The 14549-nt window shown below is 44.9% G+C and overlaps 1 protein-coding gene across 1 annotated transcript; it reads right to left on the reverse strand.

The window, feature by feature from the left end:
- Window positions 1–7124: 7124 nt before the first annotated feature.
- Window positions 7125–11869, reverse strand: LOC110500250 (arg8-vasotocin receptor). The gene is made up of 2 exons (XM_021577504.3): window positions 9440–11869; window positions 7125–8423 (listed from the first exon to the last, which is right to left on the reverse strand). The coding sequence occupies exons 1-2, from the start codon at window positions 10368–10370 to the stop codon at window positions 8122–8124; spliced, it is 1233 nt and encodes a 410-aa protein (XP_021433179.3). The 5' UTR covers window positions 10371–11869; the 3' UTR covers window positions 7125–8121.
- Window positions 11870–14549: the final 2680 nt, after the last annotated feature.

Consider the following 14549-nt stretch of genomic DNA (forward strand, 5'->3'; position numbering starts at 1 on the left):
GGAGAAGGAGTTGGTAATTGAAGAGACAGCTGTTTCCCCTGACGAGAGGGAGGAGTCAGAGCTCCAATCAGCGATGGGGCCGACCAATCAGCTGCTTTAGGATTTCAGGAAGCCATTTCCTGAAATACACACACATACAAACCCACAACAACGCAGAAACTGGGGAACGTAGCACCTATGATAATGCCTCTTTGGCAGCCTCATCTGATTGTGATTGACACCCACACAAGGAAGCAATCAGTCTGATCCAACACTAGTCTGATCAGATTGCGTGGGCATCTCTCCCTTGTACTCTTGTAATAGGTTGTACAGCTGTTGATAATTAGTTTCCTAGCAGCTCTCAATAATCAGATGACATGATGACAATGTCATGATGACTGATGACAATCAGTTTCCTTGGTAGAGGATAAATAGGTTGCTGTTGAAGATTATGGGTTTGATCTCACCTCGATAATCTGATGTTCCATGAAATTATGTCAGAATAGTTTTCTTGAGTTATTATGGAAGATGAGAATATGTTCGATGTCAACTCTACGTCCATCATTTGATACCATATGTGATTTGATAGCTACTGTTTGTTCTCAGGAGAGGATGAAGAGCTTCTGTGGGACTGGGAAGCCAAAGGCAGCACTGGATCTGATTAACCCTCCTCTTCTTTCCATTCCTCCTAAAGCACCAGTGTTTTCTCAGAGATGCACAGATGAAAACCTCCCTCTCTCTCACACACACACGACCTTACTCACACGCACCATTACACTCTGCAATATGTCTACCACGTGTGAGACTGACCCAATCTCCGCTATACTCCTGCCAAATGCTCCATCTTCTTATAAGGCAGGAAATACTTGACTAAATACGTCATATAGAAGTAATTTTGGTTATCTAAGATTTCACAAAATCACGTGTGTGCAACGGATCCACTGCGTGTCTTTGCCTGTGTGAAAGATCTTCGTGCATAACTCTGTTAGTCTTTGCTCTCCCGTTATTATAGGAGGCTAATAGGATATTAACCCTGGTTAGTAAGTTATATAAGGTGTGCCCTGTGTATGCTGTAAGTGCCCCCCCCCCTCCCCCAGTACACCAGTCGAGTTAAAACGACCAGACCAAATGACTAGCAATAATGGCCTTGTGATGGTAGATTTGCAATGTTTTTTAAAAGGTATTTGTTTTGGCCATAGCTTGATCCTAAACATTGCAGGTGCTGGTGCTGATTGATTTGCAGGCCTCCTTATCCAAAACCACAATGAGTGAGGAAGAAAATAGAAAAACTGTACACAGAGGGGGGAGGAGGGTAAGAGGGAGAGTGAGCGAAAGAGAGTAGGGTAAACCGAAAAAGATAAATAGAGGGGTATGGAGAGAGCGAGAGAGATTGATAGACCTATAAAATATGGACTGAGTGCCATGTATAGTTTAGATATATGCCACGTTGGTCTTAGGCAGGATGTGACTCCACCCTAACGTCTTTACAATGAAAGTCTTGGGGCCATTCCATCTCCACTGCCATCTGCTCTTCCTGCCTCCAAAACAATGTATGTCCTTTTCCTGTCCTGATCTGTTTGGCCTCCTAGTGGGACGTAGCGTCCATTCCCAGGAGTCCACCCGCCTGCCTGGCCGCTGTACACCCTCGACCCCAGATACTGGGTCAGCTCTCTCTCTCTCTCTCTCTCTCTCCTCTCTGTGTGTGCTGTGTTTGTTGAGTAACTTTTACGACAGAAAATAACCAAGCGGGATGCAGGAGTACCATTTCAATAGGTTTACTGAAAGTCAAGCTCGAGACATCATCAGAGTGGTCACTCAATGTTTACCACAGAGTTCTTATTCTATGCCCGTGCATTCACTATGCAGAACACTACACCGTCTCTCTCTTCTTCTCTCCATCAATCTCTCCCCTCTCTCTCACTCCATCTCTCTCTCTACATGTGGTCTCAACCTGTCTCTCTGAGAGACTACAGTCCTTTTCAAGAACCAGTGTGCTGACCTCTGACCCCTGCAGGATAAGGCCCTGACATGCAAGTGATGATGATCATCTTTGGAGTGTTGTGACATTGTGGTAAAGTAAGTCAGTATACCCTTCTTCTTTACCCCACTCAGCTTTTTCACATCAGTCCCTGAGAGACACCCCAAGTCTCCCTGCAGTTCCCCAAGACCAAAGAACAGACCCCCTCCCCCTTTTGGCCCCTTCAGTCCACACATCCTGATACATTGTTTAAAAAACATTTTAGTCATTTAGCAGATGCTCTTATCCAGAGCAACTAGGGTAAAGTGCTTTGCTCAAGGGCACATCAACAGATTTTTCACCTAGTCGGCTCGGTGATTCGAACCAGCAACCTTTTGGTTACTGGCCCAATGCTTTTAACCGCTAGGCTACTGATAATGATAATAATACTTAGGTGGGTGCTTATATTTGTCCTATTTCACACATGTACAAGTGTGTATTGTATGCATGTGTGAATTGGAAATGTGTTGTTTGGATATTCCAACTCCCCCTGAGACAACCTCTGAGAGTGGGGTCACGGCCAGGGTCTGCCACTATCAACAGCAACCCTGGAGAAATTAGGGTTGCGTGCCTTGGTCAAGGGCACAACGACAGATTTTTCACCTTGTCGATTCAGGAATTCAGAAAGCAACCTTTCGGTTCCTGGTTCAATGCTCTATCCTATAGGCTACCTGCAGCCCTGGGTCGTGTGTGTGTGTGTGTGTGTGTGTGTGTGTGTGTGTGTGTGTGTGTGTGTGTGTGTGTGTGTGTGTGTGTGTGTGTGTGTGTGTGTGTGTGTGTGTGTGTGTGTTTTTGTTTTTAGAAAACACAGACACAGCAGCACATTTTGGGAATGTGAACTTGAGTAGGCAGACACACACACAGTCTTACACACACACCTGAGGGCACAGGGCAACTTGAGGACAGGGAGAACTCAGTGAACCTTAGTGAATCACTGGCCAAACTAATCAGATCAACCCAGGGGAAATGAGAGCCCCCTCTGCATCCTTGCCCCCACCCTACCATACCCCACCCATCACACACCTTCTGACTGAATTTGGATATGCCTCCACCCACCCCAGCAGGACATGTCCATATAGATCAGTGGTTCCCAAACTGTGGGGCACACAAGGGATCGGCAGGGGGTCCCTCATCCCCCCAAAAATATTTTTGTTGGAAGGGGGTATTGTTATGTTTTTGGGGGGGGATGTCAGTCCGGCTTTCAACTTACTCTTGAAAGTTGTAATAATAGAATGCACAAGGTGCAATTTCAAAATTGGGTAGTGCATCATCAGTTTTCCTCTTGTCAGTTGCATTGCATACCGTAGAGAGCTATTTATAACTTGCCAGAAATGTCCAGATCAACTTGCCCATGTCAGCTAGTGTTTTCTTAGCTAGGTTTTTACTCATAGATTTTGTTGTAATGTTCGAGTCAATCAAATATCACATGAATACACAAGAAAATGAGCTTTAAAATCACAAAATATTCTCTGCACCCCAAGACGAAATGTGTAAAGTCGCAGGAAATAGGTATTAAACCTGCAAAACCTTAAAACCAACAAGAGGACACTGTTTGTGTCATGAACAGTGCTTGTGCTCATAGAAATACTGTCGACGTACGTGGCTTGCACCCGGGCGGAATGTTCCCCTTGATGAAAAAGTTTGGGAACCCCTGCATAGAGTACTGTGTGTGTGTGTGTGTGTGTGCGTGCGTGTGTGTGTGTGTGGTCGTCACCTTAGCCTTTTAGAACTTTTATAGCTCCACCCTCAACACTGATAGGCTGCGCTACATACCTGTACCCCTAGTCCCGCCTCCCCTGCCTAGCTTATCCGTTATGTTAGATTGTGATTACGGTTTGATCCAAACTCTCATTTCAGCCAGATCAGGATGAGCTCGTGGAAATCTCTCACTCCTCACCAGAAATGAGAGGGACGGCATCCCAAACCCGGCATACTGCATCCGGATGGGAGGGATCCTGTGGGGGAGCCTTGTGATCCAAGTGTTAACTGAGAGGAGTAGCGTGTTGTAACACCGCATGTGGCTGTGGCTTGGGATGAGGAGAGAACTAGGTGAGGTTCAGTGGTGCCCGCTGAGCCCCAGCTGACCTGTTTTCCATACCGCAAGAGAGAAGGGTAGAGTACAGTGCACTCTGATGATAGTGATTACATCTGAGCAGGACAACTTCCTCTGTCACACCCTGATCTGTATCACCTGTCTTTGTGCTTGTCTCCACCCCCCTCCAGGTGTCGCCCATCTTCTTCATTATCCCCAGTGTATTTATATTTGTGTTCTCTGTTTGTCTGTTGCCAGTTTGTTTTGTCTTGTCAGGTCTTACCAGCGTGTTTTCCCATCTCCCTGCTTTCTCAAGTTCTGTTTCCTAGTTTCCCCAGTTCTGACCATTCTGTCTGCCCTGACCCTGCCTGTTGTTCTGTACCTGCCTGACTCTGACCTTGATTACAGACCTCTGTCTGCTATTGACCTGTCTTTTGCCTGCCTCCTGTTTTGGTCAATAAACATCTGTGACTCTAGCTGTCTGCATCTGGGTTTATCCTGAGTTCTGATATAACTGAATTCACTATCACTGTATGTGATATCAATACATAGTCAGCCTGGTTCTGTAACATGGCTGTGTATTGTTTGTATCTGCTCTTAATGTCACACAAGCATATACACACACACACACTCTCTCTCTCTCTTGCTCCCTCTCTGTTGAATATGTACTTGATATGTAAGATGTAAAATAAAATAAACATCTGTTAAGAATGAATTCTGTCTGTGTATGTACATGTTTAGAATAACTGGTATAAGCCTAGGTGTGGAGCTCTTGTGACATATGAAAACATACAGTCTCATGCCAGATCACATTTTCCATATATTTTTATTTAACTAGGCAAGTCAGTCAAACTCTTATTTACAATGATGGCTGCCTTGTTCAGGAGTAGAACACCAGATTTTTACCTCGTCAGTTTGGGGATTCGATCCAGCAACCTTTCAGTTACGGGTCCAATACTCTAACCACTAGGCTACCTGCCACCCTTCACAGCATAACGTCCTACAATCTCAGACGCAATATGTACAGGTGAAAGAGGTCACATTGAGATGACGCCATAACATACCTAAAGTACAAAGGAAATAGTGATATTTGTTTTGGGACACACTGTGCAGTTCAAATAAATCACATATGTTTACAACAACATCAAACATTAATGCATGGCTCTTATCTAAAGGTATTTTGAATGGAATGTATTTAAAATGGAATGGAACCCAGGGTCCAGTATCACTCCTCGACACTCCCCACAGAATACTCAACAACGAACTGACCAATTTCAAGCGTATTAACTCTCACAGACTGAAAACCCCCGAGGGATGATGGAGAGTCAATGAAAGAAACAACACCATACTTCACAAAGATGGAGTGAAGGGCTTGATGGGGAGAGGGGAGAACAGCGGTCCATTGGGGGAGATGAAGGGAGAGAGAAGAGTGATGTGTGCCAGTATATTATTGTTTTTTTGTGAAACCTTTTATAAACATTTTATACCCATTTAATGGGACAATGTACTGTAAACCTAAACATAACCAAACAATCATCAAGTCACAGTCAACCTGTCAAAAAGTGCAATTACCATACACTACCTTCAAAAGTTTGGGGTCACTTAGAAATGTCCTTGTTTTTGAAAGGAAAGCACATTTTTTTGCCCATTAAAATAACATCAAATTGGTTAGAAATACAGTGTAGACATTGTTAATGTTGTAAATGACTATTGTTGCTGGAAACTGCACCATCTTTATGGAATATCTACATAGGCGTACAGAGGCCAGTTATCAGCAACCAACAATAATGTGTTCCAATGGCACATTGTGTTAGCTAATCCAAGTTTATAATTTTAAAAGGCTAATTGACCATTAGAAAACCCTTTTGCAATTATGTTAGCACAGCTGAAAACTGTTGTCCTGATTAAAGAACCAATAAGACTGAGCCTCCCGGGTGGCCCAGTGATCTAAGGCACTGCATCGTAGTGCTAGCTGTGCCACCAGAGATTCTGGGTTTGAGCCCAGGGTCTGTCGCAGGAGGCCCATGGGGCGGCGCACAATTGGCCCAGCATCGTCCAGGTTAAGGAGGGTTTGGCCGGCAGGGATATCCTTGTCTCATTGCGCACTAGCGACTCCTGTGGCGGGCCGGGCGCAGTGCACTCTGACCAGGTCGCTAGGTGTACGTGTTTCCTCTGACACATTGGTGCGGCTGGCTTCTGGGTCGGATGTGCGTTGTGTCAAGAAGCAGTGTGGCTTGGTTGGGTGTGGCTTGGTTGGGATGCATGGCTCTCGACCTTCGCCTCTCCCGAGTCCGTACGGGAGTTGCAGCGATGAGAAGACAGTAACTACTACAAATGGGATACCACGAAAAAGGGGATATAATAAAAAAATATATTATAATAAAAAAAGAAGCAATAGACGAGTTGAGTATCTGGAGCAACAGCATTTGTGGGTTCGATTACAGGATCATAATGGCCAGAAACAAATAACTTTCTTCTGAAACTCATCAGTCTATTCTTGTTGTGAGAAATAAAGGCTATTCCATGCAACAAATTGACAAGAAACTGAAGATCACGTACAACGCTGTGTACAACCTCCTTCACAGAACAGCGCAAACTGGCTTTAACCAGAATAGAAAGAGGAGTGGGAGGCCCCGGTGCACAACTGAGCAAGAGGACAAGTACATTAGAGCGTCTAGTTTGAGAAACAGATGCATCACACGTCCTCAACTGGCAGTTTCATTAAATAGTACGTGCAAAACACCAGTCTCAACGTCAACAGTGAAGAGGCAACTCCGGGATACTGGCCTTCTAGTCAGAGCTGCAAAGAAAAAGCCATATCTCTGTCCGGTGTCTGTTCTTTTGCCCATCTTAATATTTTATTTGTATTGGCCAGTCTGAGATATGCTACTCTGGAAGGCCAGCATCCCGGAGTCGCTTCTTCACTGTTGACGTTGAGACTGAAGTTTTGCAGGTACTATTTAATGAAGCTGCCATTTGAGGACTTATGACGTGTCTGTTTCTCAAGTTAGACACTCTAATGCACTTGTCCTCTTGCTCAGTTGTGCCCCGGGTCCTTCCACTCCTCTTTCTATTCTGGTTAGAGCCAGTTTGCACTGTTCTGTGAAGGGAGTAGTACACAGCGTTGTACGAGATCTTCAGTTTCTTGGCAATTTCTCGCATGGAATAGCCTTCATTTCTCATAACAAGAATAGACTGACGAGTTTCAGAAGTGCTTTGTTTCTGGCCGTTTTGAGCCTATAATCGAACCCACTCTTGCTGATGCTCCACATACTCCACTAGTCTAAAGAAGGCCAGTTGTATTGCTTCTTTAATCAGGACAACAGTTTTCATCTGTGCTAACATAATTGCAAAAGGGTTTTTCTAATGATCAATGAACCTTTTAAAATGATAAACTTGGATTAGCTAACACAACGTGCCATTGAAACACAGGAGTGATGGTTGCTGATAATGGGCCTCTGTACGCCAAAGTAGCTATTCCATAAAAAATCTGCAGTTTCCAGCTACAATAGTAATTTACAACATTAACAATGTCTACAGTGTAGTTCAGATCAATTTGATGTTATTTTAATGGACAAAAAAAAAAATGCTTTTCTTTCAAAAACAAGGACATTTCTAAATGACCCCAAACCTTTAACGGTTGTGTATATTAGGCATATTAGGCATATGATTAGTTATTGAACAACACATACTGACAGACCACTCGGTTAATTTGGAATGACCGGTTAATGGCAACGATTCTGATCGCTGCATGAGTGTGGGCCCATAAGAGCTTGCAAGAGCATAAATATTAGCACTGTCTGGGTTTTAGATGCCTCCTGACAGTCAGTTCACATTTAGCAAGAAGAGACAGGATAACCTAGTTATAGCCTAGGTATTCCTATAGCCTACCACATTTCCACTTACGGATTGATGTGTGTTGAACACCTCTCTGAGCAGAAACACAAGCTCCAGGAGAGATGGATGCACTGACTCTGTTCTGACTCTGTTTCCATTAAGCCTCCCCCTAAACTTATGATAGCCTTCATCACTGTGGCGTTGCGCAAGAACCACATGCACAATATATATATATATGGACAGTGTGAGCACCCGGTTAAGACACCGGGATTGATTGACAGTTCCTGTGGGAGTTGTGGAAGCAATCTTTGCAAGAGCTTTTCTCTGAGCTCCGATGGGGTAGGGCCGGGGGCGGTACCCGGGTCAGGAGTGTGGTGCGGCGGATGCTGCTGTTCGAGTCTTGATGGCCGAATTTGTGGAGCAGCCTCCGGCAGCACGGCAGACAGTGCACCATGTCAGAGAGGAGGTGGCCGCTGAAGATCATGTAGATCCACGGGTTACAGCAGCTATTCAGACTGGCCAGCAGAGCCGAGAGGGTGACTGCGGTGTTCTCTGAGTCTGGGGAGAGAGAAACGGGGAAGAGGGGGTGTCGGCCAGTCAGGGAAGAAGAAAACATTCAAGCGTGTTCTGTTTATCTACTAGCAGTGGCACACTATTTATGCCAGGGCTGTCCAACCCTGTTCCTGGAGAGATACCCTCCTATAGGTTTTCACTCCAACCCCAGTTGTAACTAACCTGATTCAGCTTTTCAAGCAGCTAATTATTAGAATCAGGTGCGCTAGATGAGGGTTGGAGTGAAAACCTACAGGATGGTATCTCTCCAGGAACAGGGTTGGACAGCCCTGATTTATGCGTATTCTCGAAGGAATCTCGGCAAGCCACTGGGTCTGACGGGTCACTGACTCGCCAGCAAAATATTTTATTAACTTTTGGAGACCGATGGTCGTTTTCATAACTATCTGTCACACCTACACAACGGTTGCGTTATATGGAACGTGTCTAACACGTATTTATGCCCTTTAGGTGATTATGCTGTTTTTCTATATTGCGCACTGTCCGATAATTCAAGCTACAGCAAAAGGAATAACATCAGCTACATTCACACCTCATCAAGGCAATGAATTATGAGCTAACTCACATGCACAGAACATATAATGAAATTACTACCAGTAAGATTTTGTTCGCGGTTATTCCATTGTGGTCACAATAATGTACCCCAGGTCTCCAGTTTGCACAGCCTATAGCCTAAGTATGTATAGCCTACTGTATGTATAGCCTATTTGTTTCAGTTTGGTCTATGTATCTGAGGAGGAGTTATACAGTTGTTGTCTCACTATGTCCGTGGTAAACTGAAGAACATTTTGGAGAGCAGTGAATCAGCTTTTAGGGAAACCCCTGGGGTAATGCATAAAATATGTGCTGAAGCTGTGCACTATTACCAACTTATTGAGTAAATAGGCCTAAGCAATAATGTAATGTTTTAAAACACTTAACGTGTCACACAATGAACGGAGACATGGCACCAGCGCGCGCTGCCAATGACTCACCGCACAGAGCCCAAATATAACACTTACCTACCCACGAGAAGCTCTCATCCCACACCGACCACATCTGCACGGTGAAAAACGGAGCCCAGCACACCACGTACGCCAGCACGATCACGAAAGTCATTTTCACTGTGCGCAGCTTGGCGCGCGAGATGGTGGTGACGCTACTGACTGAACTCGTCCCGATCAGCCCATTCTTGGTCGCAAGTGCCATCACGCTAGTGCCCTTCTGGGTCTTGTACTTTATGTTCCGCCAGATGGACCGGCAGATGAAGCCGTAGCAGAGCATGAGCACGGCCACGGGCACAAGGAAGATGCCCACGGTGATCCAGGTGATGTAGGCGCGCACGCCCCACGGCTGGATGAAGTGTCCCCAGCAGTCATACACGGCCGAGCCCGGGTGGACCTCGCTCAGGGAAAAGATAAAATACTGGGGCATGCTCAGGGCAAGACTACACACCCAGGTGGCCCCGATCATCATATAGGCGCGCTGCGTGGGCTGGTGAAGGGTCTGCATCGGGTGACAGATGGCGATGTAGCGGTCCAGCGTCATCATCACCATCATGTAGGTGGACGCGAACATCCCTAGCACCTGCAGATGCTTGACGATGCGGCACAGGAAGTCGGGCCCGTAGAAGCGGAAGGTGATCTCCCAACAGAGCTGCGGTAGTACCTGGAAAAAGGCCACTACCAAGTCCGCGAGGCTCAGATGCTTCATGAACAGGTGCATGCGCGAGGGCTTCCGTCGGCTCATGTACATGGCCAGCAGCACGCTCAGGTTCCCCACCACAGCCACGACGAATGTCACGCTAAGCATTGTGATCTCGATCTTGGCGACCTCCTCGTTCCGGCCAAACGGGTCGCTGGAGTTCCCAAGAGCGCCAGTGTCGTTCCTTTTATCCTCCATCAACACCGGCTTGCTCGTGGGGTCGAAGCCTATCTTCAAAATGTCATCCATGAGGTTGAGTGAGCTCTGTGAATGGAAAAGTGCGCCTCCGGAGATGTTTCTGGCTGTCCTGAACACATCCGCGCGCACGATCACCCGCTGCCACCTGCCTGCATTGAGAACGTGTGAGTTTTAAATTTAAGCAATTACTTAGAGTCTATCGTCTACGAAGACTCGCTCATTGCGCACAGATCGACATATGTGTTGGCTTGCCAAAGATTTGAAGCACATGGTGTGAAACTATATCTGTGCGCAGTCGCCACCAACCCTTTTTAAATCCTTTTATACCAATGAGACCACCCCCACATCTCCAACCTCCGCTAAACAGCCTTGGATACAAAAACAACAGCAGAGAGAAACAGCATATATGGAAAACATAATGATTTGCATGGGTGGAATTTCTCTGAAAGACTCGTTACCACTCACAAGTAAATAGGGAACACACTGAGGTTTTCCCACGTATATGTCTCCAGATTCTGTACTGCAAACCCCAATAACCAATGGTGCAATTTGTGCGTAAATATTCACAATGCGCGCTACTGGTCAGTATTCCATATCCATTTACTTATCATGTCTCTAGGAATCCTTATTGAAAAGGTATCAAGAAACATTTAAAAACTGGTAAGGTGACACATTTTTTGTCTTTGAGATGATCTTGATGATGATGTTCAAATCAAATCAAATTTTATTTGTCACATGCACATAGTTAGCAGATGTTAATGCGCGTGCAGCGAAATGCTTGTGATGTCACATAATGTTGTTTTTCTGTGATGTTTATCATATTACTGTGAAGCCAGAGGGACTTTTCCCAATTGTGTGGACAATAAAAGGTTTTCTATTAAATTGCATTCTGACATATGACGTCACTCGTTCATGTTCTATGCACAGTCGATTCAGAGCACTCTTTCTCTTTCTCGGTCTCCCCCTCTGTCTCTGTATGTGAGCATGCGTGTATGTGAAGCCTGTGTTAGCATATTCTCCTGCATGGTGAACTATATGTACTGTGTGAAGTTTCTGGAATAACACACTACTGCTCTCATCACCCCTGGGACCTTGGGGAATGTATGAGAAACCCAGGCTGATTGCCCGAGCATCAGGTGTCCACAACACAATGCATTAATGCCTTGTGTGTCACACAGGTGAGTAGGATATATAGGTCAAATTGGGAGTATAGATAAATTCGCTAGCTACAGTAACATCGTTGGCTTCGATGTTCCCCGGATGTAAATGTTCCTGACCCCACGCAGATCTGCCCCCCCCCCCCCCCCCCCCCTCCACCCAAGGGGCCCAATTTATACTTATTGTGATCTATGTCTGGAGATGACACACTGTGTGTGTGTTGGTGTGTGTATGTGTTTGCGCATGTGTGGGGGTCTGCAGATGTGAAGGGAAGCAGGCTGTGTTTGTGCGGGGATTTGTTGGTGGTGGTGGTGTTTCGGTAGGGTTGATGAGGAGGTAGATGTTTTCTGATGATAACCTGTAGCTCCATTATTGCTCAGATTTCACCACTGTGACCCGCCCATAGAGATTAGTTAGAGATTACTTACAACTGTAATAGAGGGCTTAGAAATTTGTAAAAACGGGCTAGCTCAGGGTTTTAGTCCTCTACTCCAGTACCCCATTCAGTTTGACTTATTTGTTCTATTCTAGTAAGCACACCTGATTCAACAGATCTACTAATCATCAAGTTCATGATTAGTTGAAAAGGGTGTGAGAATACTGGAATAGATCCAGTAATTAAGCAGTTTGGAAAGACACTTCACAAAATGATTTGAACAAACACTCACACTTGACTTTTCCCCCAACTTAGTAGCTCAGACTTTGCTGATACCTACTTTATTGAGGAAAAAAAATGTACTTACTAGGACTGTGACATGCCGTTGTCCTACCTAGCTATCTTAAAGCAGCAATCAGGAGATGAAACAATAACAAAGCCAATTCCCCACCAATGTTTCGATAAAAAGCTGGGGGGAAGGGGCTGGAGAAATGTAACAAATTTCAAATTCAAAGACAGAACTATGGATGCAAGGACTGACCATACATGATATCAAACCCATACAGTGCCTTCAGAAAATATTCAGACCCCTTGACTTTATCCACATTTTGTTACATTGCAGCCTTATTCTAAAATAGATCGAATATGTTATCCCCTCATCAAGCAAAAACAGGTTTTTAGAAATGTTTGCTAATTGATGAAAAATAAACAACTATCACATTTACATAAGTATTCAGACCCTTTAGTCAGTACTTTGTTGAAGCACCTTTAGCATCGAGTCTTCTTGGGTATGACGCTACAAGCTTGGCACACCTCTATTTGGGGAGTTTCTCCATTATTCAGGTCTCTCCAGAAATGTTTGATCGGGTTGAAGTCTGGGCTCTGGCTGCGCCGCTCAAGGACATTGAGACTTGTCCCAAAGCCACTCCCGCATTGTCTTGGCTGTGTGCTTAGGGTCGTTGTCCTGTTGGAAGGTGAACCTTCGCCCAGTCTGATGTCCTGAGAGCTCTGGAGCGGGTTTTCATCAAAGATCTCTCTGTACAATGCTCAGTTCATCTTTCCCTCAATCCTGGCTAGTCTCCCAGTTCCTGCCGCTGAAAAACATCCCCACAGCATGATACTGCCATCACCATACTTCACCATAGGGATGGTGCCAGGTTTCCTCCAGACGTGATGCTATTCAGGCCAAAGAGTTCAATCTTGTTTTAATCAGACCAGAGAGTCTGAGAGTCTTTAGGTGCCTTTAGGAAAACTCCAAGCGGGCTGTCATGTGCCTTTTACTGAGGAGTGGCTTCCATCTGGCCACTCAACCATAAAGGCTTGATTGGTGGAGTGCTGCTGATTTGGTTGTCCTTCTGGAAGGTTCTCCCATCTCCACAGAGGAACTCTAGAGCTCTGTCAGAGTGACCATTGAGTTTTTGGTCACCTTCCTATCCAAGGCCCTTCTCTCCCAATTGTTCTATTTGGCCAGCTCTAGGAAGAGTCTTGGTGGTTCCAAACTTATTACATTTAAGAATGATGGAGGCCACTGTGTTCTTGGGGACATTCAATGCTGCAGACATTTTTTGGTACCCTTCCCCAGAACCGTGCCTCGACACAATCCTGTCTCGGAGCTCTATGGACAATTTCTTCGACCTCATTGCTTGGTTTTTGCTCTGACATGCACTGTCAACTGTGGGACCTTATATAGACAGGTGTGTGCCTTTCCAAATTATTTCCAATCAATTGAATTTACCACAGTTGGACTCCAATCAAGATGTAGAAACATCTCAAGGATGAGCATTGGCAACAGGCTGCACCGCAGCTCAACATCGAGTCTCATAGCAAAGGGTCTGAATACTTATATAAATAAGGTATTTCAGTTTTTTTTTTTTTTTTATACATTTGCAAAGATTTCTAAAAACCTGTTTCCTCTTTGCCGTTATGGGGTATTGTTTGTAGATTGCTGAGGAAAAACATTTATTTAATCCATTTTAGAATAAGGCTATAACGTGACAAAATGTGGAACAAGTCAAGGGGTCTGAATACTTTCTAAACGCACTGTAGTTTTAACCATGTTTTTAGGCTATAAAGTGTTTACATTTACTGTGTCTACCAACATCGGAGTAAAAAAAAACGTATATTTTGGGTTCTGAAGTGGTACGGCAGTTGAGTTATGTTCTTCAAGAATCAATGGGTACACCTTCTTCATGTATAAGTCCAAAAATGGGTTTAGCAATTGCTGATTGCCTCTAAGATGAACGCACTAAACTGTACATCGCTCTGGACTGCTGAAAATGATCCCTGGTCAGGTCCTCCACCTCTCTTGTCTACTAACGTAAGATACAACATGTGTAGGTTGTGTGAAAAACTCATTTCCTTTACATAGCTCTTCTCATCTGAATTACAACATTGTCCCTGTAGCCTTACAAGGTCCTTGGGACCCTTCCATCAGACAGCGAAGCAAGGTCCTTACAACAATTCTAATGTTTAATCTATATGCAGAGAGTGAAAACCAGCAGAGAGGGATGCGATGCGGCTCTCACGGAAGAACGTGTTTCTCATGTCAAAGCGTCGGAACCTGAGAAAGACGGCCAGATTGCAGATGGTGAGTTACATAACGTATTGTTAGAGTAATGGGAATGTCAGAGTATATGGATCTATGAAGCCGGCCAGTCATTAGGCATGTCAGACTCTCACTGCAAGCAGTGGACAAA

The sequence above is a fragment of the Oncorhynchus mykiss genome, chromosome 21, assembly GCF_057628025.1.
Source record: "Oncorhynchus mykiss isolate SJ-2025 chromosome 21, ASM5762802v1, whole genome shotgun sequence".
NCBI lineage: Eukaryota > Metazoa > Chordata > Actinopteri > Salmoniformes > Salmonidae > Oncorhynchus > Oncorhynchus mykiss.